The sequence below is a fragment of the Pteropus alecto genome, unplaced genomic scaffold, assembly GCF_000325575.1.
Source record: "Pteropus alecto unplaced genomic scaffold, ASM32557v1 scaffold256, whole genome shotgun sequence".
In the NCBI taxonomy this organism is placed as follows: domain Eukaryota; kingdom Metazoa; phylum Chordata; class Mammalia; order Chiroptera; family Pteropodidae; genus Pteropus; species Pteropus alecto.
This window is the reverse complement of record NW_006437784.1, coordinates 1,107,635-1,133,564: the sequence shown is the minus strand read 5'-3', so window position 1 is coordinate 1,133,564 and position 25,930 is coordinate 1,107,635. Positions and strand designations below refer to the sequence as shown.

The 25,930-nt window shown below is 42.8% G+C and overlaps 1 protein-coding gene and 1 pseudogene across 1 annotated transcript in view; one reads left to right on the top strand and one right to left on the bottom strand.

Annotated features, from left to right (window-relative positions):
• Nucleotides 1-335: 335 nt before the first annotated feature.
• On the bottom strand, nucleotides 336-981 carry LOC102890084 (annotated as a pseudogene).
• Nucleotides 982-7,835: 6,854 nt separating this feature from the next.
• Nucleotides 7,836-25,930, top strand: part of ROR2 (receptor tyrosine kinase like orphan receptor 2) — a 73,199-nt gene continuing 55,104 nt past the window's right edge. The window contains exons 1-2 of the mRNA XM_006914931.2: nucleotides 7,836-7,950; nucleotides 25,145-25,222. Of these exons, the coding sequence (XP_006914993.1) occupies nucleotides 7,836-7,950; nucleotides 25,145-25,222 (193 nt within the window). The remainder of the gene's footprint in view (nucleotides 7,951-25,144; nucleotides 25,223-25,930) is intronic.

Genomic DNA, 25,930 nt, shown 5'->3' with positions numbered 1-25,930 from the left:
ACTAAGAGCAGACTATAAATTGTTCCAGGAATAACAGCCAGTTGAAAATGACAGCAACACTGAGTAGGACTGCGGAGCATGAGAGGGCCACCCTAGGCCACTGCAGTGGCCTCTGTCCACACCCCACCCTCTTAGCTCTTCGCCACTGCTCCTTCCTTTAAAAGGTGCTATATTTATTTGCAGTAACAAAGTGCCACAGGCAGGGCAGCTTAAAGAACAGACATTTATCATCTCATAGTTCTGGAGGCTGGAAGTCCCAGATCAAGGTGTCAGTAGGACTGGTTTCTCCTAACCCCTCGCCTTTTTTTTTTTTTTTTTAGGTCCTAAATTTTTTATTAGGAAACAATTTTACAACATATTAGTGGTAATCGTGGAGCTGGAGAGTATTGTTTGTACTTCTCCAAGCTACACGGCGAGAACCACCAATAAATAGTGTGATGGATGGAACTTGTGGCCTTTTCTGAGGCCACGGCTCTTGCAGCCTGTGGACGTCAGCCCTCACATCTCCCTGTGCTGTGGACTGGTTTGGTGACCTGTTGGGTGTCAGGATTCTGTCTGATAGCTTTATGAAATGGATCAATTAGGATAACCTCAAAGAATCTGTATGTGGAATCTTCACCAACCCAGTAAGAATTCAGGACTCTCAAAGCTCCACAGTGGTGTTCAGCTTGCTCCTTGGAAACAGATTGAAGGCTTCGAGCAAACTTTATCTGGTTAACATTGTGATGGACAGGCTTGCCGTAAGTTTTACCCTTAGGAACTGGGCATTTGTGGCCACCATGGTGCACATGAACCGATATATGGCATAACCTTTCTTGGGCTTGTGTCCCAGCCTGAGTGCTTTGTCAGGTGGGTGGGCCAGGGAGCCCTGTGGAGTGCAGAGAGCTGGCAGTACTGCCAGCGGCGTACCCTGAGAATAAAGCGCACAACATCAGACGGCTGCATCCTCCATCGCTCCTGGATGTACTTGTAAGCGCCCATCTTGGTTTACTTTTGAGACAAAACTGGTGGCTGCAGCCAGACGGAAAGGAAAGAGTCTTTACCCCACAATCCCTTTGGGGAAGAGCCCTCTATTCTTGATATGTAGATTGCCATCTTTTTTCCATCTTCTCACACGGCCATTCCTCTGTGGGTGTCTGTTCTAATTCCTTCTTATAAGAACACCAGTCATGTGGGAGTAGGACCACCACAATGACCTCATTTCACCTTAATTACCTTTAAAGAAGTCGTATTTCCAATTACAGTTGCATTCTGAGATACTGGGAGTTAGGACTTCAACACGTGGTATTTGGGGGACACAATTCAGTCCATAGCAGATGCCAACCTGAGAAGGCAGGAAAGTGAAGTTCATTCTGTCCACGTGGCAAACAATACTGGTCAACAGTGGGAATTTTTGTTGGGCTTCTTTGTCCCCTTCTGTTGTCCCATCACTAGCATTCCTGAAAGGGCTATGGCTGAGGTGGCTGCCCTCCTCCATCTATCAAGTGGCCAGGGCATGTCGTGCTTAGGCAGCTCTGCCCAGCTCCTCTGCAGCTTAAATTTATCAGTTTTTCCCTCTGGCCCCTCATCCTCTCAGGAGAAGTGGAGTCATCCCATCCCCAAGACCTGTCTTCCTAAGGGCTGAGTTCCCAGTGTGTGACCCACATGGCAAACAGTACTGGTCAGCCGACTCCTGGCCTTCCTGGACATCCCTGGCCCTGCCGTGCCCTCCGTCACCTCCCAAGCCAGAGCTGCTAGCAGACAGTGTGGCCGCTGCTTTCCAGGCCAACTCTGTGACACAGGCCACACGGTTCATGGTGTTGCGCCCAGTGGACCATGTGGCAGCCTTCGTTCTTGGACACTCAGGCTTCTGTCTAGGGTACCTGGGTGGCCACCCTGTGTTTGAAGTGGAATTTACCCAAGTGTTAGTCATCCAGGGGCTCTAAGATGCCACATATCGGGGCTTCCACCTTCCATGTGACCCCACACTGCAGCCCTGGGCCGAGTCACCGCAGCTCTGGGCCGAGTCACCGCAGCTAACAGTGAGAACACGGCCTGGAACTGGAGCATGCCTCCACTTGCAACCAGCCAGAGCGCAGAGGTAGGAGGTTCTGAGTTTGGCTGGTGTGTTTTGGCTCCTTCTACAGATCTCAATGACCGTCATCACAAGTAATACCTGTGAAAACATCTGCTTTAGCATAATGCAAAACCACACCTGTCAGTGCAGCAGGCCCTTTGGGTCTTGACAGAAGAAGGCATTTGCTGGCTGCTGCTTATGTTTGTGATAGATACCCTTGTACAGTAATGCTTTAGAACAAGCTTGGTTTTCACCGTGAAATAGGAGAGCTGTGAAAGCTTTCCCTGAGAGGCAGGACCTGGTGCCAAAACACTCTTGAACTTCAGGAAATCATTGTGCATGTTCCAGATTCTGTCACCAGGCAGCCTCAGGCAAGGTGGAAAAGGCTCAGCCCAGAGTGGTGGGTGTGGCAACCCACGAGGCAGTTGGGGAGGGTGGGGACCACCTCCTGCTGCTGTCTCTCGCATGTGGTCATTTCAAAGGGCAGAACTCAGCTGTCTTCGTGGCTGAGGGTTGCTAAGAGTTAATGGTACGGCTTGGATGACATTTTACCTCTTGGTGCATATTATCAGTTTTACTAAAGGGCCACAAATTCTGTGTCTGAGAGATGCACTCATTATCAGTTACAGCTGTCCTTGCTTTAGACACTTATTGTGTCAGGAATGTGGTAAAGTGATGTCATTCCTGTTCTAATAAAGGTCTCATTAGCCATGAGAAAACCGGGGCCAGGTCTGTGGGCACTGCTGCTTTCGGATACACACAGTAATGAGGGTGCCCATCAGTCCCCAGAAATCTACTGGGAGGTATTGCCACGTGTCAGTGAGTTGCTAAAAGTGAATCACACTGGCCAGCTGCTCACTGCGGTTTGGTTTTAGCCCAGGATCTACAAACAACCATTACGCAGGTCTGATTCCTCCCTTTCATAGTTCCCCTCCCCCTCCTTTCCTTCTCTTCTCCCCTCTTCCCTCCTACCTCCTTTCTTCTTCCTCCTCTTCCTCCTCCTCTCTTCCTTCTCTCCTCCCCTTTCCCTCTTCAGACTTCCCCCTCATCCTCCTTCCTCTTCCTCCTCCCTCCTGTTCTCCCCCTTCTCCTACAGCGGTGGTGCTCCCTGGCTGCCATTGGAATCAGCTGAGGAGCTTGGCAGGTCTGGGTGCAGCCCAGCATGGGATTTAAAAAGCCCTGTGACTCTGGAGTGTCCTTCAGGGCTGAGAACCAGCTTTTCCCAGTCATGGGGGGAATCTAATGCTCTGTATGTAGGGCTGATGAGGTTTAGATCAGAATGTGGGCAGGTGGCCTTCCTGGTTGTCTTGAGCTCCACTTTCTCCTTATGACATGGTGAAGGAGAGACACATGGCACCTTCACATGACTGACTCACCAGTTAGGCATTTAGATGTCCAGAAAAGCTGTTCACACACAAAACCACTTTTCATGTCTTTGGGGAAGAAAACATAAGCTATCTGTTGGTTCAGCAACATGTCTTCCACACTTGAAAAGTGTCCTCCCACATCTACTCTGTGCACCAGCCTGTAACGTTTCATTCTGGTTAGTGACGGGGCTACAGTGGGTTTATATGAGAGGGGCCATCCTGCACTGGTGACCTGAAGAAACTCTTGTGTGCACGTGATGTGTTACGTGTCTCGTGTTAGGGACAGCTGGAACAGAATTATGCATGGGCCACCCCACATGATACAGGACCACGGCTTAGCCGCTCAGGCCACACATAGCACGTGCACTGGGAATCAGGCTCTTGCGAAACTGCCAAATCTGGACCCAAGAAGCGAGTGGCCTTCTCTTCCGTGCACCGGCCAGGAGAGAGCCTTGGTCCTCTGTGTGTGTTACCTTCTGGTCACGTGGATCCTGCAGACCAAGGTGCCAGGGTGCAAGCCTTGGGCCTTGGAGGCATTTTTGAGGATAAGAAGAGGCTGCCAGAAGCTCCTCCAGGGGCAGCAAGGCAGCTTTGCAGCTATAGGACAGGCACAAGCTCTGCCAAAACACTCCTGGGTAATAGTGATGTGTGAATTGGCACAGTATTTCAAATCGGAGGAGAGAGCTGGCAGAGAGAAAATGGCAGTAACCATCTCACCTGTGAGCATGGAGTTGGGTGACAATTCTGGTTGGGCCCAGCACCACTAGGCACATGTACTTGGCCCTGGGGAAGCACTCTCAGGGCTGGGTACTGTTAGCGTTGTTCACTATTTCAGATGAGCAAACTGCCATAAGGGGCTCTCTTGGTGTCAGCCATTTGGAAGTGAGTGTGTTTCTGGTGGTGGTAGCCTCCATGGGGTCATAGTACATTAAAATCTAAATTGTTTTCACCTGGGGAAGCAGTGATACACAAAAGTGTGTGACATGAGCCTTGAAGTCCACACCCTGACTCAGTGAGATTTTAAAGGCAACCATGAAGCAGACTTACGTAGTCAGAATAATTCTCGAAATGACTGAGGCCCCGTGGAAAGTATGCTCAGACTGTGCAGCTCACATGCAGGGCTTCTGGCAGGCCTGAGCGGATGCATGGCCTCATTCGTCCGTGTGTGGCTCTGGTCCTGCTGGACCGAGTATGCACTTCCGCAGGAGACCATGGGGCGCTTCTCTGCTTGGAACTTTGCACCTAGGTGTCCCAGCTCCAACCTGTTGTAGCCCTCTCTGTTTTCAGCTAGCTTACATGGATTTGTTTATTGTGGTTTAAAAAAAAAAAACAGGTAAAATTTAGCATCTTAATCATTTCTGAGTGTACAGGTCTGTAACGTCACTGTATGTCCATTAAATGACAACTTCCCATTTTCCCCTCCCTCCACTCGACAACCACCGTTTTACATTCTGTTTCTATGAATTTGGCTATTCTAGACATTTCATGTGAATCATATATTTGTCTTTTTGTGATTGGCTCATTTCACTTAGCAGAATGTCATCAGTTCATCCACGTTATGGCATGTGCTAGAATTTCCTTTTTAAAACTGAATAGTATTCCATCGTATGTATTTACCACCTCTTTATCCATTCATTCATTGATGGACATGTGGGTTGCTTTTGGCTATTGTGAATAATGCTGCTACGAACATGGGTGTACAAATACCTCTTCAAGACCCTGTTTTCAATTCTTTTGGGTATACTCAGAAGTGGAATTGGATCTTTTTTAATTTTTTGAGGAGCCGCCAAACTATCTTCCTAGCAGCTGCACAATTTTACATTTTTACCAGCAGTGTACAAGGTTTCAAATTTCTTCACATCCTCGCCAACACTTGTTATTTTCTGTTAATGGATGTGAAGTGGTATCTTGTTGTGGTTTTGTTTCGCATCTCTCTAATGATTAGTGATGGTTCCATGTGCTTGTTGACTGTTTGTGTATCCTCTTTGGAGAAAAGTCTGTTTCTGCCTTTGCCCAAGGGGTCAGTCCCTTTGACTCTTCATGAGGCAGCATCCCCACGTGGCCCTCCTGCGCCCTGCAGTTTCTTCCTGGAGTAATGGTCTGATGGTTCCCTTCCCTCTCCAGTGGGAAAACCAGGAAGACCTCACATTTTTTCCACTGTGGCTCTCCTGGCACATGTCACCTGTTTGGGCTGGATTCAGTCTATCTCCTGTGGCAGAAGAGGAAGCCTTGCTGGCACTATTTAATGGATGTTCTGTGAGACTCCCTTCCCACAGCCCCTCTCCCTTCTCTTTCTCTTTTTGCCTTTGCCAAGTGAGACAAGTGTAGTTGCAGTTGCCTGTGTTTAAATGGCCTTGGGAGCAGCCCACTGCATAGAAAAAGTGCCCTTATATCCTTGGGCCTCTGGAAATAGTCTCTTCTGCCCACAGTTGAGACTCAGCAGGGGTCTCAAACCCAAATGCCTGCAGGACTCAGGTGGGTACTCTAAATGCCGAGTGTGTGCTCTACCTACAACTTTCCATATTAAGAAAAGGTTTATTTGTGATGGGCTTCATTGAACAAATGACCTGGTGACGACTGCCAGTCTTAACCCCTCTCACGCAAACCCGAAAGGGCACACTGGGGTTGGCCCATCTGCCGGGAGGGCAAGACCTCACTGCTGACGGTGGCCCACAGACCAGCAGCACCATGTTGCCTGGGAGCTGTTTGAAATGCAGAATCCCTGGCCTCACCCCACAGAGTCAGAATCTGCACTTAACCAGCTCCTTGGGTGTTTTGTGTGTTCTTTAAAGTGTGAGAGGGCTGGTCCCAAGGGATTGCCTCAAAGTAGACACTGATTGCTCCTGGCTGCCACCCAGAGAAAAGAAACTTATGTTCGCACAAAACGCTGTCCACAAGTGTTCTTAGCAGCTTTATTTGGAATAGTTCAAAACTAGAAACAATACAGATGTCCTTTAGTGAATGAATGGATAAACAAACTGTGGTCCAATCATACCATGGAATACTTTTTTGCAAAAAAAGGGGGAATGAAATATTTCTACAGGCACTAAATTGGATGGCTTTCAAAGGCATTGTGCTAAGTGAAAGGAGCCAGTGTCAAAAAGTTATGTAGGGGAGGGAAAAGCTTTCTCTGCTCTTCTCTTAGGTTCTGTGGCTGGGGCTTGGGAATTAAACTGACAAAAGACAACAGGAGAAAAGGCATATAGATTTTATTGATGTTGATCTTTTTATATGTGCAAAGTCTTCACAGGAAAAAAGGGAAAATCCAAAGAAGTGGTTAGGCTTGGGCCTCATATACTGTATAAACAAAGGATGATAAATTGTGGAGAAGTGATTCGACAAAGGAAAGGGGTTTGGGCTTCCAAGGGCATTAAAGTATGAGAAAGTGACAAGCAAAAGCTTGGAAAGAGGGTAGCCTGAAGCTTTTCAGGCTGCGTCCAGCAACATGCCCTGCACATCTTCCCTCTTGGCCAGTTTCTGTGTCCGGAGCTTCTTCACGGAGCTTGCCCTGAAGAGTAGAGCTGATACAGACCCCAAAACTGCTGAGCCTCGAGTTATGGGATGTGCCTGTGTTCAGGAGACTCGTCATAGATATCAGTGTCCAGTTTATCAAAACTCTTCTATGCTTTAAGTTCTTTATACATGATAATGGTGGGTGGAGAAGTGAGGCAGGTGGGGTAAGGTCCAGCTTTCTCTGTCGGAGTCATCCATACTGCTCAAGTGTGGGGTTCCGGAGCCACCTCGTTGGGTGCCTTGGTCAGACATCCTCACTTATGCCAAGCTTAACCCTGATGAGGCTTTTCCAGGCCTTTCTTCTTTCCCTCAACTTTGACATGGTGTTAAATTTCTCATCTGTTTGAGTGAATATTTTCAACAGGACTATTATGAGCTCCTTGCTATCTGAAAGCCAGTGCATGTGGAAGAACTGCCTGTTTGTGTAATAATGAGTCTCTTTTGAAAATATGGCTGTGAACTTTACAGTGGCATAGGAATTAAATGTGAAATCAGCTGGGGAAGAGTTTACAGTTGGAGTTGTGGTTTGGTGTGTCCACACTATAAGCCTTGGCCCCTTCACCTCTTTCGGTGTCTCCTTCCCCATCCAGCCTATGTTTCTGTCTCACTGGCCTTCCATTCTGTGTTTGCATTCTTATTATGATGAGAAACTACAGGAAGGTGAAACCTCGAACTCCTTCCCACCCTTGTTTTAGGGCACATAGTTCCTCAAGTAGTTCAAATGTCTGGGAAGCCTGGGCCTCTCTCCAGTCAAGGACAGAGTCCTCACCTTTTTCTGTAACCCGAGCCAGGGTACCAAGAGGGGGCTGATCCTCAGGCACTCTACAACACACCAATGATGACGTGTGCAATGATACTGTTCTTTGAGAAACCAAATGGTTACGAAGAAAAATGCAGACATGGCCAGTGTCACAGAGAGGGAAAGCAAAGTCCTAACTGGTGGTCCTGTGCACTTACCCTCTTCTGTGCTGAGACCTTTCCGCTTTGTGATCTCAGTCATGTACACCTGTCCTGGTACTGTATGGCTGTGGGGCCATCCTCAGAAGAAAGAGCCATGGCCCCAGCCTAGAAGGCACTCACAGTGGTGCATGGATCAGGCCATCCCCCAACTGAGTTAGAAGGAGAAGAAGAATTAGAAAAAGGGAGACTGGACAGGTGGAAAAAAAGAAGCATTTGTCGACCTCCGTGTAAAGAACATTCGAGAAGTTTTGCATGAACCTCTTGGAATCCTCACAGGGAGTGCCTGTTTGCATTTAAGGAGACAAAGATGCTGAGAGGCCATTTCTCTTGTTCCGCCACCCGGTTCAAAGCTTGTAGGCAGCAGGGGCAGGGCGTGGATGGGCATCTGTCTGAATATAAGGGTTGGGCTCTTTCAGTGTACCTTTCGAGGCTCCATGTCTTTTGTGTGAAACTGAAAGAAGGATGAAGAAGGAGTCAATGTCTGGACGAGATTATATCTAAATGTTATTTCACCTCTCAGGCTTGCTGACTCTAAAAACATGCAGGAAAATAGAAAGTAGAATGGAGTCAAGCAGAGTTTCCCAAGCTCATGCTGTGGACATTTGGGGCTTGATCATTCTCTCTGGTGGAGACTGTCTTGTGCATTGAAGGTGTTTAGTGGCATCTCTTACCTCCATTCACTAGATGCCACGTGCGCCCCCATCCTCATCTGACAACTAAAAATGTCCAGGCATTGCCAGGTATTCCCTGGGGGACAAAATCCTCCCTACCCATTGAGAACCACCAGAGTAAAGGAAAGATACCCTTGGGGAAGGTGGAAAGAGAGTTGGAACAGGAAACAGAAGAGGGGTCCATTATGACTTCCTCTACCTCTGATACATACAGACACCTGAAACAAAAAGGAAAACTACAAAATTAAAGTGAGAAAGGTGGAGAAGAGAGGAGACTCTGTGTGTTGGTGGGGAGGGGGTGGGGGCGGAGGAAAGAGGGAGAGAGAGGGAGGAGAAGAGGAAGAGAGAAATTGATCTTTTTAGCTTGGTTGTTCTGTTTTAAAATTCCTCACAAATGGGTCTCCAGGGTGTTTTGTTCATGTGAAATTGCCTGCAGATGAGCAAGGATGGGATTATCACTGGCTGGTGGCCCCTCTCTCCCTTATGCTTCCTTCATCTGAAGGCCCAACCAGCCTCACAGACATGTTATGGGCAGAAAAAAGCAGCATTTCCCCTGAGTGCTGTATTTGGAAAGAGGATTTGAGGAAAGTAGAACAGTGATAGGAGGCATCTCACGCTATCATTTTCATGGACAAAGAGGGAGAGCCCAGGGATATCGGTCAGCCCCATCCACGTTCCAGGATGTCAACCTCATCCATGTGCCAGGGATGTCAGCCTCATTGTAATTTCATCAGATGAAGATCACATTTTCCTCCGAAGCCAACTGCTTAAGATTGCTGAAAGCCTAAAGCCAGGAGGATAAAGCCTCAGGGAGCCTGAGTCAGGGAACATGTATATGCATGTTTCCTGGGTGTCCCCATGTGTGAGTATATTTTTGCATGCTTTCATGATAACGGCTGAGAAAGAGGTTCCAGGCACCATTTGGTTGTTATGGTAAAATGCTTTAAAATACTAAGCTGAGAGCACTCCCGCAGCCTCAAGAGACAGAAAAGGCAAGTCAACCCTTGGGTAATTACTCATGACATTATTCCATGATTGATTAGTTTAGGGCTTCTGGCTGTGAAATAAAACAGCCTCAGTGAAGAGTCTCAAACAACCATGATTTATGAGTTTAAGAGTCTCAATTAGGTAAAACGATGTATTGCAAATGTCCTTTTTTATAGGGGCATGGGAAATAAGTAGTGTCTGGTGATATGATTGCTAACTTAATTCTTCCAATAAATTCTTTGCTTTAAAAGGAGAAGCTTAGAAAAGACAAAGACATTAATTTATAGAAAAGAATGATAGTTGGCAATTACATGCATTTCTCTGAGAACCACTAGCCCTGGTTTATATTACTTTAAAATATTCAATATAAATGCTATAATACTTTAACTATAAAATACCAATATTTTATTGATTGTATTGACGTTGTAAAATTCTTGCTCTTTGTATGAATAAATAGACATCATCTCATGGTACTTACTGTGTAAAGATGGTGGATGGAAGATATTCAGGAAATATAATATAAAGACTATTTTGAGGACAAATTGATGGTTGCCGGAGGAGGTGGGTAGGCAGATGGGTGGAAAAGGGGAAGGGGATTAAGGAGTACAAACTTCCAGTTATAAAATTAGCCATGGGGATGTAATGCCAGCCCAGGGAATATGGCCAATATCGTAATAACTATGTTCAGTGACAGATGATTACTAGGTTATTGAGGTGATCAGTTCATTAGGTATATGAATGTTGAATCACTGTGTTGTACACCTGAAACTAATATAATATATGCCAACTACAATTAAAAATAAATTTTAAAAAGACTATCTTCAGGTTATTTGAAATACATGGGGTCATGCAGGGAAATCTTAATACAGTGCAACTCTGTGTGCATTAGATATTTTAAGTTATATAATTCATTAAGTGAACATTCTTTAAAAACTAAAGAATCTCATTAATCAGAATTTTCAAGGCGAATTACTTTGTTTTACTTTTAAAAAATTAAATAGTTTTTTTAAATTGAAAAGGAAATGGCTAAATTGCTAAAATGGCTAAATTGCTAAAATGATTCAGACAGACTCACCCGTTACCCTTCCTGCGTCCCCCCACTGATCTGTTTCCATGTAGCTTCCAGAAACTGTAATTAGCCCAGCCTGTGTGTGATGGGAGTGGTGCGTGAGGACACCCAGTACAGTCAGTTCTCACCTTGCTTTGTTCACTCATGAGTCTCCCTCACCATATTCCTGTGTCTTGTGCACAGATTTGCCTCCTGCTGCTAGCCCCTTGAATGTAATGGTTTCTTTAGTGGTGATTGGAGAGTGACAGTAAAAGCTCGCAGGGTCCTGTGAGGGTTAGAGATAATCCATGATTAGCCAGTGCCCACCATGAGTTTAGGTGGTTAAAACTTGTGACAGTTGCTATCATTATTGTATATGTACTATACTATTATTGGTTACATTTACCCGTTCTGTGTCTGTACCGTAATTTATTAAATAGCATTGGCTTGGTTAGTATTTGGGTATACTCCTGTCTTCTGCTCTCACAGCCAGTACTGGAACAAGCACCCTAGTTACTCCTTTGCACCTCCAGAGTATCTAGGGTATAAACTCCTGGCTGAGGAGTTGTTTCACAGGGACCTGGTTGGTTTGGGTAAATGGCCATGTGGTGCAGCAGAGATTCTGAGGCACTCTGCATGTCTTGAGCCAGGCACGAAATACCTGCTTCCCTTCCTTTCCAGTTCAACGTGTGAACATTGGTCTCTCATTTCAGGTTGCCATTTTTGAATTAACACTGTGGTAGTTTTGAGTCTTTCATAGATTTATTAGCCATTTGAATTTATTTGCAAACTTTCATGTCTTGAAGAGCAGAGCACTTTACTCATGGTTACATGTTATATGCTTAAGTCTTTGATCAGCCGCAACTTACTTTTTCATGAAGAGTGAGTTTCAGCTTATTTTTTTTTTCCCAAATGGCTGTCCTATCCCAATCGTTTATGGGTTCATTCTTATTTAGTTGGAAAATCACCTTGTCTATAATTGCCATTTCCATATATACTTGAGTCATTCCTGGATTCTCAAATTCCATCCTATTGATCTGTCCATGTGCTAGTGGAAACAGACATTTCTCTAAGGAAGACAGGCCATCTGTCCATATTTTGTCGAAAACTTTTGCATCTCTCTTCGTAGGAGATATCAATATATGGTTTTGATTTCTTGTAATGTCTTTGTCTGGTTTTGGAATCAGGGTAATGCTGGCCTCATAAAATGAACTGGAAAGTGTCTCCTCTTCTGTTTTTTTGAAGGGCCTATGAAGGATTGGTCTTAATTCTCTAAACTTTTAGTAGAATTCACCAGAGAAACAATCTGGTCCTCTGCTTTTCTTTCTGGGAAGTTTTCAATTACTAATTCATTCACTTTACTTGATATAGATCTATTCAGATTTTCTATTTCTTCTCGAGTCAGTTTTAGTAGTTGTGTTTCTGTAGGAATTTTTTCGTTTCATCTAAGTTATCCAATTTGTTGACACATAATTGTTCATAGTATTCTCTGATAGTCCTTTTTATATCTGTATAGTTGATAGTATCATCCCTACCTTAATTTCTGATTCCAATAATTTGAATTTCCTCTCTTTTTCTCTTGTTCACCCTACTAAAGATTTGTCATTTTGTTGATCTTTTCAAAGAACCAACTTTCGGTTTCATTGATTTTCTCAATTGTTTTTCTAGTCTCTACTTCATTTATCTCTGCTCTTTATTCTTTCCTTTCTTCTGCTGGTTTTGGGTTTAGTTTGTTCTTTTTTAAATTTCTTATGGTGTAAAGTTAGGTTATTAATTCAAGATTTTCTCTTTCAATATAGACATTAAAAACTATAAATTTTCCTTCAACCATCGCATTAGCTGTACTCCATAAGTTTTATTCTGTTGTGTTTTATTTTTATTTACTTATTTTTTTAATCTTATGATTTCTTCTGTGACTCATTCATTATTTAGGAGTGTTCTTTTTAATTTCCATGTCTATGTGTGAATAGCCTAAAGTTTCTTCTGTTATTGATTTGTAATTTCATTCTGTTGTTAGAGAACATACTTTGCATGATTTTAATCCTTTTAAATTTATTAAGTCTTATTATATGGCTTAGAATATGGTCTATCCTGGAGAATGTTCTGTGTAAGCTTGAGAAGACTGTGTATTTTACTGCTAGAGTGAAATGTTCTATAGTATTAGGTCTAGTTGGTTTGTAGTTGTTTTTTTTTTTAAGACTTCTGTTTATTTGCTAATCTGCCTAGTTCTTATATCTGTTATTGAAAGTCAGGTATTGAAGTCTCCAGTTGTTGAATTATGTATTTTTCCCTTAATTTCTGTAAGTTCATGCTTTGTGTCTTCTGGAGCTATGTAGTTAGGTGCATGTATGTTTATTACAATAGATGGATGAGTTGACTTTGTTATCACTACAAAATGTCCTTCTTTGTTTCTAGTAATGATTTTTGTCTTGTAGCTTATTTGCTTATTTTGTCTGATTCTAGTATAGCCACACCAACTTTCTTAATGATTGCTGTTTGCATGATATACTTTTCTAATGTTTTTGCACATGAGGCTTATCTTTTATATACAGCAAGATACAGTTAGATAATTTTTAAAATTTATTCTGCCAGCCTTTGTGTTTTGATTTGTCCTTTTAATCCATTTGCATTTAATTTAATTATTGATAAGGTAGGTTTTATTTGTAATATTTTGCTACTTGTTTTCTATATTCCATGTTTTTTTTTTTCTTCTGTTCCGTGCGTCCTGCTTTTTATGTGTTATACAATTGATAGTTCCTGGTGTACTTTTAAAATTCCTTTATATTCCTTCTCTTTCTCTCTCCCTCCCCGACCCTTTCTCTCTCTCTATATCTATATCTATATATGTATCTATATCTGTATCTCTGTGTGTGTGTGTGTGTGTGTATACGTGTGTATATATATATAATTTTAAAAGTTATTTCTCAGTGGTTGGCATGAGAGTTACTGTTATCATCTTATTTTTTAAAAAAATCTAGTTCACATTAATACTAACTTAATTTTAATAGCAAACACTTTGCTCCATTGTATCGCTCTTCCCTCCCCTTCTCTTTTAATTAATAATATTGTACAAATTATATCTGTATATGTTTTAAGTCCATCAACACAGTTTTATGATTATAGTCTTTTTAAAACAAATAGGAGAAGAAAAGAGTTACAAAAAATAGGTTTATATTGTCTTTTATAGTACCTATATAGTTAACCATACCGGCACTCTTTTAATTCCTTGTGTGAATTAGAATTTTTCTGTTCAATGTATTTTATTCCATCTTGAATGACTCTCCTTACGAATTTTTACAGAGCAGTCTGCTAATGACAAATTTTCTTTCTTTTTTATTTATTTATTTTTTAATCTGGAAGTGACCTTCATTTTTGAAGAAGTAGATATAGCTCACTGTCTTTTTGCCTCTTCACAGTGCTTTTAACATGTCATCCTATTGAGTTTCTGATGAGAGCCAACTCTTAAGGATTCTTTGTCTGGGATGAGTTATTTCTCTTGCTGCTTTCAAGATTCTGTCCTTGTTTTTCAACAGTTTGATTATGATGTATCTACTCATGAATGTCTTAGAGGTCATCCTACCTTGAGTTCCTTAAGTGTGTCAATTAATAATTTTTATCAAATTTTATAAATTTTTGGTCATTATTTTTCCAAATGTTTTATTCTGCCTCTTTCTCTCCTCATTGACTCGCATTGTGTATGTGTTGGTACTCTTGATAGTGGCCCACGTGTCTCTCAGGCTCTGTTATTTTTAGTCATTTTTTTTTTTATTTTCTTCTCTTCAGATTGGATAATCTCTATTCCAGTAAAGAATTAAATTGTCTCCCAGCCTACTGATTCTGTCTTCTACCAGCTTCTATCTGTTGCTGAGCCCACCTAGTGAAGTTCAGTTACTGTGTTTTCAACTGTAGAAATTCTATTGATTCTTTTAATTTTTATCACTTTATCGATATTCTCTATTTGGTGACATAAAGTTGTTGTAATTTTCTTTAATTCTTTGGATATTTTCTTTAGTTTTTTGAACATATTTATAATAGTCTTGGCACCTTCAGGGACATTTTCTATTGGGCATTTCCCTTCCCCTCCCTGCTCCCTCTGTGTATGTGGCATACTTTCCTATTTCCTTGCATTCTTGGTAATACTTTGTGAAAAACTGGACATTTTAGATAATAATATTTTAACAACTCTGGTAGCAAATCCCTCTACCCTTCAAAGTTTGTTGTTGCTGCTGTGGTTTTTTGTTTTTGTTTTCATTTCGGTTTTTCATGGTGTTTTCTTGTTACTGTTTATTTGTTTAGTGGCTTTCCTTTACTAATTCTGTGGGTTATGTATTTCCTGTAATGTGCCCACTGAGTTATTTACTATTTTTTAACTTCATTTTATTTTTTTAAACCACTTTATTGAGGTATGATGGACATTCAAACAGCTTTACATATTTAATATACACAACTTTGTAAATTTGGAGACAAATATGCATCTGTGAAACCATCATCACAGTCTAGGCCATAAACATATCCATCACCTCCACAAAGTTCCTTCTTCCCTTTTTATTTATTATTATTGTTGTTATTGTTTTTGTTGTTTTTGTTATTGTTGGTGTGTGTGTGTGTGTGTGTGTGTGTGTGTTAAGAACACTTAACATAAGGTCCTTTACATTTTTAAGACTGGATTCCTAGGGGGGCCCCGTCTGAGTCAGTGTAAGTGTGAGGTTAGCCAGTCACATGATATAATCTCCACCTCCTGAACTCTCTTACTATCCCCACTTTCTTTGTGTGTGTACGTGTGTGTGTGTGTGTGTGTGTGTGTTAAGAACACTTAACATAAGTTCCTTTACATTTTTAAGTCGGATTCCTAAGGGGGGCCCCGTCTGAGTCAGTGTAAGTGTGAGGTTAGCCAGTCACTGCTCAGTTTTCCTTACAACCTCACTATATGTCTTGCACTTTTACCAAGGAGATCTTGTGAGAAGGCATGACATCAAACTTCACTCTTAGTGGTCAATTCCAAACTGCACCAGAGACAAGGAACTGGTGTCTTCTCCTTTCCCAGGTTTTTCTTGGGCTTGTGCATAGCCTTCTGTGTGAGCACAGCCTTTTTGATCCTGGAAATACATTGGAGCTTTTGAAGTTCCCTGTAGTTCTCTAGTTCTCCCAGATTTTCTTTTAAATTTTGGGTTGGGCTCTTGTTTACTGCAGTTGTACACACAGCATTAGACAACTGAGGTGTTGCCATTAGTTTGTTGTTGTTTCAGCCCAGGATCAGCCACCTGCCACCCTTCCCATGACCCACCGCCAGCCTAGCTCTGAGTCAAATCTAGAGATTTCCCAGGGTACTGCAAGTCCAGAAAAAATATTGACTGTATGTGACGGCACTTTTAACAGAGCTTCAAAGCATCAGATCTGCTGGCCATCTGCGAGGCTTCAAGGGAGGGAGGGACAATGGTTGCAGCTATGTTAAGCCAGCCCTAACCCACTGGCTTACCAAGGTTCAGTTATTTCTTTTGGATGGATGATTTTTCAGTTTGTTCTGTGGCTCTGGTTAATTTTCCGAGGTCTGAAATGGTGGGTTTTTGTCATTTTGCCTGTGATTCTGTTGTTTTAGAGGGAGCAAGTTCATCTAGATCCTCCTGTCACCATTCTGTAGGTGGATTCTCCAGTTTGTCGCCTGTGAGTCTGGCTTCTTGGCAGAACGTAAACTGAGATGCACCCTCTGTGAGGTGTATATCAGCAAGTGGCTCGTTTCATGGCTGAGTAGCACATGGTACAGTTTTAAAGTTATGAAAGTTTCTTTTTATTCATTCAGAGTGGTGAAGATGCATTAGCACGTTGAAAAGGGCATGTTGTCAGACTGTGGGACATGGGGCCTGGCCTAGCTCCTTGGGGCATTTTGAGGAATCAGGTCTGAGAGAAGTTGAGTAGGGTTGTGTCACTAGTGGTTTGGAGGAGCAGGAACCGGCCCTGCAGGAGGTCCCAAGGGAGCAGAGATGTGACTTGGGGAACTAACTGTGAGGCTGCTGTCTGTTACTGGGAAGAGGAGCTGCTAGGAGGCGGTGAGGAAGCTGTGGTACATTGGGCCCCACCCACACCTGGAGTAGGCATGAGCCCTGCCCTGCCTTCCAGACTGTGAGCTGGGACTCAGGACCTACTCCAAAACATGACACTGCCAGTGTTTGCTTATTCCTCAGTTGTGGATGCCTTGTGCGTGCCGGGTTTCCGGTGCTGCACACAGCATTGCCACCCAGAGCTCCCATCATGGATCTCCCTCTCCTGATGTGAGACAGATATGGAGTTCCAGAGAGATACAGCAAGGGACAGGGTAGGCTACATGTGGGCCTGAGATGTTTTCAGTAGAGTGTCCATCATTTATGAGCTACCATGAGAGCATGGCCCTGCAGGACTGAGGGGTGAGCTACAGGCTGGTCTGGGGAAGAGTTGTCCAGGCATAGGAGAGAGAGAGTGCAGACCTCAGAGAGAGAAGGGGCTGTGCTTGTTCCCGAGGGTGTGCCGGGGAGATGAAGCCCTGAGGCGAATCCAGGAGAGTACTCGTGCATGTGTGTAGAAGGGCCAGACAGAGGAAGCTGGCCGTTTCTCCAAGGAGGTGGAAGATGCTGGAAGATATTGAGCACAGGAACATTCACTCACCAAATCAGGCTGTGATCCAGGTGCTGGGGATAGAACAGTGAATAGATGGAACCTCCTGCTCCCAGGAAGAGACAGAAAAATATACGAACAAATAGTCTCTTGGAAGTGTTAAGCTGAAACACAAACAGGAAGCGGCAGGACCTCTGTACTTAGTCCATATCCTCTGTTTATTCTTTCTCACTGATGCTTCCCCTGTCTTTGTCAGTCTATACCACACAATTGCTTGTAAAAGTCACTTTCAGATCAGCATTAATTATAAAGAAGCTTTGGAGATAAATAACACTACCTGTTATGGGTTGAATTGTGTCTCTCAAAAATAGATATATGGAGTCTTAGCCCCCAGTCTCTGTAGGTTATGAAATGTGACCCATTTGGAGATAGTGTCTTTATTACAGAAGTAACTAAGTTAAAATGGGATCATCTGGATGGGCCCTAATCCAATGTGATTGGTGTCCTTATAAGGAAATTGGAACACAGACACACAGAGGGACAATCATGTGAGGACACAAAGAGAAGAAGACCATCTGCAAGCCAAGGAGAGAGGCTTCAGGAGAAGCCAGCCTTGCTCACACCTTGATCTCTGACTTCTAGCCTCCAGAACTCTTGTTTAAGCCACTCAGGCTATGGCGCTTTGTTATAGCAGCTCTAGCAAACTCAAATAGAAGGTACCTTAAAAAACAAAACAAAACAAAAAAAACCTGTCAACTACCTCTGATTATAACAGATATTAACTCTCGTTTATTTCCTTGAATTCATGATGATCACTGCTAACGAATTTTCTGTTTTCAAACATGCCAACTGGTTGCCCCAACTCTGGGGATGAAAGCAGCCTTTGGCCACTCAGGCTGGACATAGATTCCAGGTTGATGGAGACCACTGCAAACCTTCAGAACCCCTTCTCTCTGATGTCGTTCATTCTACCCTCAGATTTCTCCAGTCAACCCTGGGCTCCGAGGCTGCAGCACGTGCAATTGAGGCCTTTAAAACTTTTCCTTTAAGCAAATTTCCATCATTGCCATGGGATAATACACAGTTTAATTCTTTTTCTAATAAGAGTTGGTTATTTTTTAAAGATATCTTCCCCACCTCACCTTTAATTAAAACCTTTCCAGAGATTCAAAATGAAAAGTGATTCCTTGTGTGCATGGGAATAACATATTCAAAAGAGTCTTTTGTGAAACCAAATGGAAACAGAGTACTTACCCAGTGTTTCTGTTAGCTCTTTTTCTGCCTATTTTGTCTGAAGCTTGGGTCACAGTGAAGGGATGGTGGGTCTCGCCTTCCCAGCCACATCTCTTGTGGGTGGCAGAATCCTGGCCTCCCTTACCAGGGTCCTGCTGCCTCTACATGGGAAAGGAAGGAGGTCAATGAAACAGACTTGCTCCCCCTTCAACCAAATATTCCCTTGGCCCTGAAGTGGAGCCTTTGTTGGGGGCTCTAGGGCCATCAGTGACAGAAGCAAAAGCATTATGAAGGCAATATTGATGAGAGTCGAGCCTGTGCACAGACTCATTTGAGGGTTTGATATTTTTGCTTCAGAAGTGGAATCAAAGCGAAGGTTAAACTGGCGAGAGACACTCCACTCCATTTTCAGGTTGTTGAATTTCACTTCATATTTCCAGAGCAGAGTTAGACCAGCCCTTTAAGGAATGTAGAACCAGAGGCTAATATTTACTCAACTCAAAGTTAGAAGTAATGAAATAAAAAATTACGGACTGTTAAGACTACTACCGATCGGGTACTGGCAGCTCACCTTGACTGCTGTGTGGCTTTCTAGCTGGCAGTTAAAATGTGTGGTGTAACGTTTTAATAAGCACATTCCCAGAAACATTATCGAGTCTCCTTACAATTGACATACTTTCTCTGGCCAAGTTTCCAGGCTAATGGATTCACCTTTTAGGACTTTATCCTGTGTTCCTTTCCAGCCAGTTATTTTATTTTCCTTAAGTGTTGCATTTCCAGCATCACGGATGTTTTTGATTTGACATGTTGCTCAGCTAAGTGATTGTTCTGGAATGCGTGACTGACATTTCCTGTTGCGAGTAGATGTCCTGTCTGAGTTCCCTGAGGCTCCTGGCTTGCGCACACTCACCATTCCAGGCTCTGGTCTTTTCCATGTCTTGACTGCTATTCCTTCTCATGTCCTGGAAATTACACCTTTTCATAAAGACAGCCAAATCCAAGAATGCTAAGCTTTGGTGAATAAAACTTCCTCACTAATTAAAAGGAGACTACTTTGAAGTTGTCCAAATATGCCAGAGACCACATCTCATTAAATCGTAAGTGTACTGATTCACATCAACAGGTAGAGATTAATGGGTGAATAGTCTGAATAACGAAACATTTTAATGAGAAACACAAGTCAAAAACACCATGGATGCTAATCCAAGGGTGTGAGTTGAACTTCGTTCTTGTTTAATAGTGTCTCTGCTCTTAATGTGAGAGCTAGTATTACTAGAGAAAGAGCCTAGAAATCAGAACAGACCCATATGCTACTTTGCAGATATAAATTTCTCTTATCTTATTGATGCCATAAATCAAGACGTCACATTAGAAGCCCATGTTGAGGGAAGGTCTGCAGAAATTTTGTATGGTGTATGGTTTTCAGTTACTCAGAATTTGCACATATTTGAGTGGGGCATGCACTGTCCACTATTACTGGCCCCATATCAAACCATGACTACTTAACAAGCCCATCAGTGTCAACTAGGAATAATTTCATCAGATCGCTCTACAGACACCAGTTGGTTCAGCCCTAAATGTACAGGACATTGATAAATGCTGCCTAGAAGACACTGTATGTTTCAGGTTAAGAGCTAATATCACCGTGTGATGATGATTGATGTACAATTCAGCTCAAAACCCAGCATTCTCTAAAGTGACTAAATTTCTGTGAATGCACTGGCATGCTATTGAATACCCTGTGTCACATTCTGTTCATGTGGTTAGTACTCTGCCTGGCTTGCGTGTTGTCTTCCTGTAATTGCACCTTGAAGAATGAAGGGCATTTGGAGTAGACTCTTCCTACAGCTCTTCTCTGCCTGTGAGCTTTGGTTAAGGGCTTGAACGATGTGATCAACTGTATAATTGTTTTGCTATAAATTTTTGACTTTAGATTAGTTTTAGATTTATAGTAAAGTTGCGAAGATATACAGAAAGCTCTCATATACCTCACACCCCATTTCCCCTAGTGTCAAACCTTACATTAGAGTGGTACATGTGTCAACAGCAAACATCCCAATATTGATACCTTATTTTTAACTAAAATGCATACTGTTTATATTTCCTTAGATTTTACCTAATATCCTTTTTTTCTGTTCCAGGATCCCATCCAAGTTACCACATTGTAGCTAGTCCTGCTACTAGGCATTCAAAAGTAATTTTGACATGGATCAAACAATACATTTACTGTATCATTGCAGTACAACCAGCCACACTTAAATGTTTATTTCATATTAAATGTTCTCTTTTCTTTAAACAACAAAAAACAAATAAGAAGCTAATAAATCACTACCTGATCGACACTTTCAAATGTTTGAGTTTTTCTAGTAGCTTTACATTGTCTCCCTGTGTGTATTTTTACAATAAAAATCACCCACGTCTAGTGGAGAAAAGTTAGAGCATCATAAATTGGACACTCTCGATGGACACCTACGGCATTAGTAGCCTGCCTTTTAGGATTTCCCAAAACAAAGGACATGTTATTTGCTCTGAGTAGTATCTTCATTTTTAGAAGAAAATAACAAGTCTTGAGGAGTTAGGGTAGACAAGTTTTCTCTCAGGATGTTTTCTCTCTTTAGGTCTTCCCTTATATCCTGTCGGCCAGCTGGGGTTTGGTACCAGCATCAGGTAGACCTAAGTGGGCCTTTGTGTAGAAAGCACTCAGGCAGCCATGCGAGAGGTGCTCCTGAGCTCACACTGCCTCGGACCAGTCAGAGACAAAACTAGGTTGGCAGTGATTGCCCAAGTAGGTCATGGGATGAAGAAGGTAGAGAGAGGTCATTTGGCTAGCCTCAGTGACATGCAGAAGAACGTGTTAGACTGGGAGAAAGCAGATGACACAAGTTCTCAATGTTGCGTCCCTCATGGGGGCTGATAAACTGATGAAATCCTTTCCTAATGCTCCATGTTGCAAGCCGTGCTTTTCCTGAAGCAGAGATGTGGACACATGCTGATCTCTTCACCAAGCGAGCCTTTCAGCTTCTGAACAGTCTAGTCCCTGGATCAGTAAACCTGGTTTTTCAGAGCTCTAGTTTTTCAGAGTTCTCTCTCCTCCAAACTTTAGTCATCTCTAAGTCTCTCACATGTCTCCCACCTGCTGTTTGACCTGGGGAGCCAGACTCTCCCCACAACATGTGGGCAGTGATGGGACATGCTGATGTAGCACTGTGTGGCCTCCTTTGCTCATCTCCTTGTACAGCCTGCTTCTAGCTCGACTTCATTTTATTATTATTATAATTATTATTATTATTTGCTACTACCAACATATTTTAAAAATCTGTTCATAAAATCGATGTTTGTTTAAAAGGCCACATAGTATGTCATTTCATTTATATAAAATGTCCGAAATAGATAACTCTATAGAGATAGAAAGTAAATTAGTGGTTGCAGGGTCTGGCGGAGGTGGGAATGGGGGTCTGCTAATGAGGAACAAGGTTTCTTTTGAGGATGTGACATATTCCAGAATTACATAGTGGAGATTGTTGCACAATCTTGTGAATATACCCAAAACCACTAGATTATAGACTTTAAAATGGTGAATATTATGGTATGTGAATTATGGCATTTAAAAATTTGATACTTGTTCATTGTAGAAATGTTTTAAAATAAAACAGAAGAAATTTAAATTAACTATATAATTCTAGATAACTAATAATGACATTTCGATGTGTATGTGGCGGTTTTTGTTTTATTGTTGTGTTTATTTTTTTCTTTGAGTTTTATTCTTAACCCTTTTTAGGGCCTGGAGAAACTGTGTTGGCGTCTGCTGGAAAACTGCGCCTGTTCTCACTTGTCCCCATTGCCCAGATTCACATATACCTGTTATGTTTTGCTTGTAACTCTTAGGAGGTGCAATGTCTTGAATGAGGGCAACCATTGTTGCCTAAACTTTATGTAGTCTAGGAGAAAGACACCTTTTAATTTCAGAATATAAATAGGGCCTAGCTTTGTTGAAACTTAAGGTGTCAGTTTTAAGGACCATTGTAATTGGATATCCTGAATTTATGCACACACGTGACTTGCTGAGGAAGTACACTGGGCCTGAGCATTTCGAAGCTTTCACATCTAGGCCCCAAAGCTGGGGGGCAGGGCCTTACTCTGGTATCAGCCTAGTAGGCTACTTGAAACTTTACCTGGTTTTCCATATGTGTAGATGATACTCTTTTGCTCAAATACGGAACCACATTTTACCTAGGGTGATGCATGAGGCTGAAAGAAATGAAAAATTGAATTCCAACATACATACTGACCAGCAAAACAACATATTCAAAGAGAACTTTAACATTTCTAATGTCGACAGTGACTGCATGTCTGGGCGGGGGTGACATCTGCTTATGACCCAGCAGAATCTCTTTTGGCTGTCACACAAGAGTGTGCTTGTACACACCCCAACTGAATGCACCTGAAAATATTTATGCTTTGAAGTGAAAGCTGCCTTGGAAGAGATGGGAATCTTTGCCACAGTGGAATTGGACTAATGGTGCTTATTTTTCTTTGGGGTGTATATTTATTTGACTGTTTCACACCATTTGTCAATTTCTAAGCGGTTAATAATTTTTATGCCTCTTTCAGATGTGTGTATATAGTACAAGTGTGTTTGATTTCCTGTGGTCTCTCTACGTTTAAACAGTGCTGAGTGATGGTATGTGTAACATGCCAATATAAAATTTCAAACCCAAACTGAAGTCTTTAATTCTTTAGCAAAAACCCATTGACTGCCTTATGTAAAGTCTGCTTGTCTCTGTTCTGCAGCAGCCCAGGATTCTATCTGGGTTTTAAAGCTGGGACCATTAGTCTCCGTGGAGGTGCAGGCCTTGCCATCCTCCAGCTGTTTGTAGAATACTGAGAAAGATTAACATATATGCAGCAGCTAACTCTGGAGAATGATCTCATTGCCACTGGAGAGCTGCGTGGTTTGGGGGGTGGTTTTAGAGAATAAAAATGTCATTTCTGAATGGTGGATCAGAAATGTTTTATGAAAGATGGCATGAGAGAATGACTTTCGACAGGTGGGCAAGTTTGGACTAGTAGAAGTGATGGGAACAAGGAACCCTCCAAAAGTGGGTGTGAAAAGCCCTGTGGTCATTCAGAAACAGGCCCCTTTGTGGGCTTTGGGGTGCTGGGGCTGATTATTAAGCTGCCGCCAATTCATGCGTCACCTCGCAGGGCCTGTGGTTTAGGAATCAGCGGTGTAGAGAGGATCGGGTTAGACACCGATGCCCTTAAGTGTTAACCAGCCTGATTCTGCCTGAAAATCACTTGTACTTCATTTTCAGACCTCAGCTCTTCTGAGCAACGCCTCTTTGTAAGAAGAGTCTGAAATTTTCGGGTAACTTATTAATTCTTATTTCTCATTTAAGAGAGGCTATTGGGGTGACCCAATATTGAATTATAAACTGTACAAAATTTACCATCTTGACCATTTTTTAGTGCACAGTTGAGAGGCATTAAGTACATTCACACTGTTGTGCAAACATCACCATCATCCATCTATAGAACTTTTTCATCTTGCAAAACTGGAACTGTCCCCATTAAACACTAACTCACCATTCCCCCTCCCCTAGCACCACCATTCTACTTTCTGTCTATGATTTTAACTACGCTGTTTCTTATGTAAGTGAAATCATACAATATTTTTCTTTCTGTGACTGGCTCATCCCACTGAGCATAATGTCTTCAAGGTTTATCCATGTTGTAGCATGTGTCAGGGTTTCCTTACTTTTTAAGCTGTACAATGACTCATTGTGTGTGTGTGTGTGTGTGTGTGTGTGTGTGTGTGTGTGTGTGTGTGTGTCTGACTCTTCAATAGGCTTTGATGCCATAAACTCAGATCTATCCAGGAGATGTGTTGTCAGAGTCACCTTCAGGTTTACTATCCCTCCCCCCCATACACACATACACCCATGGGGGGACCCAGTCAGGGCCATGATCCCACGTGAAAGTTTGAAAGTAAAATCAAAAGAGAAAGAGCCTGAGTTGGAATACAGAGAAGAGTCTATGTGAGGCTCAGATGGTTTTCTAGGGTGTCATTTATACCTGCCCATCCTTGCCTTAGATTTGGGAGCGGAGGCCTATGTCTTCATGCTGTATTCCCAGCTGAGCAGACCAGATATGTTTTTGCCCTTCGTGTTTATGAGTTTGGTGGTGGGTGCTCCCACTGACACAAAGTCTCTGAAGGGTGGAGTCGCTATTGCTGTAAAGATGAGGACATAAGTCCTTACATTTGTGGCCTCTGGCTGCAAGTGGGTCTGGGGGCCAAGAAGGTAGTGATTTGCTTAAGAAATTCTCCAATTCTGAATGTATTCAGAATTCCCAGGGGCCTGTATCTGGAGGGAAACCTGCTGACTCTGGCTAATGAAGTGCTTTACTTTGCCATCCAGTGTCTTAATTTCTCACCCTCCCTGAATGACACTCAGGGCTTTAGTTACATGTTTGCTTCATCTGTCCCTGCCACAAACCGTTTGTATTTTGCCTTGCTCGCGATAAACATAAGACCCACATTTACTATTATGTCAAATCTGATGCTACAAAAGCCCTCTAGAAGTTACCATAATACCCTCTTCCTCTAGGTGTTCTGTCAACAGAGGGTAGTTTTGCTAGAACACTATTGTGTTTGCATAAGAAACAAAGTAAAGGCCCCTGAAGTGAAATCTCATTAACGTGTGTGCTGTGTTCTCTTGTCCAGGGCAAGCAGAGGTTCCTGATCCAAGTGACTCTTTGGGACAAGTGGATGGACACGACAGCCCTATTCCAACTCTGAAAGGTAAACTACGAAGTGTTCTTTTAATGCAAGTTTCTGATGGTGTTTTCAGAGTGCCTTACACAGAGGCTAACAATGACTCGCCACTTCTGCTGAAGGCTTGGTCTGTTGCACTGATGGCTGGGGTGCCCTGTGGCTGAGTGCTACCCCACTGATGGGCGTGGTAATGCGGTTACCTCCGTAGCTGTCTTGATGTACTTTTGAGGGTGGTGAGGGCTGGTTAGAGTCAGTTGGAAATTGACAGGTGAGAGGTGATAGGGCAGGAGTAGGCACATGGCCAATGAGGGAGGGTGGGGCCTTAAGGGTGGGCGCTTCATGGGCCTGAGTACAGCTTTAAGGGCTGGACTTCTGGCTTGGCCACTAAGTCTCCTGCTGACAAGTGGCCATATTCTTTCAATGTGATTGTCCACAGTGGGTAGGCGTCTTCACAGGTCACCAAGGATCAGGTTCTTTATCTTGTTGATGCAGCCTTTCTCAGAGATTTCAGTGTCACTGCTTACTTGGCACACTCTGTAGGCATCTTAGATTTGTAGGGTCGATAGAACACATTTCCTGAGATACAGCCCAGTTACTTGCAGAAATGTGCTTTTGCTACATCCCTGTCACCATATTGCTTTAGATCACTGTCTCAATCAGCTCAGCTGCCATAATAGACCACACACTGGGCAGCTCAACCAACAGGAAGTTCAAGATCAAGACGCCGTCATTGTC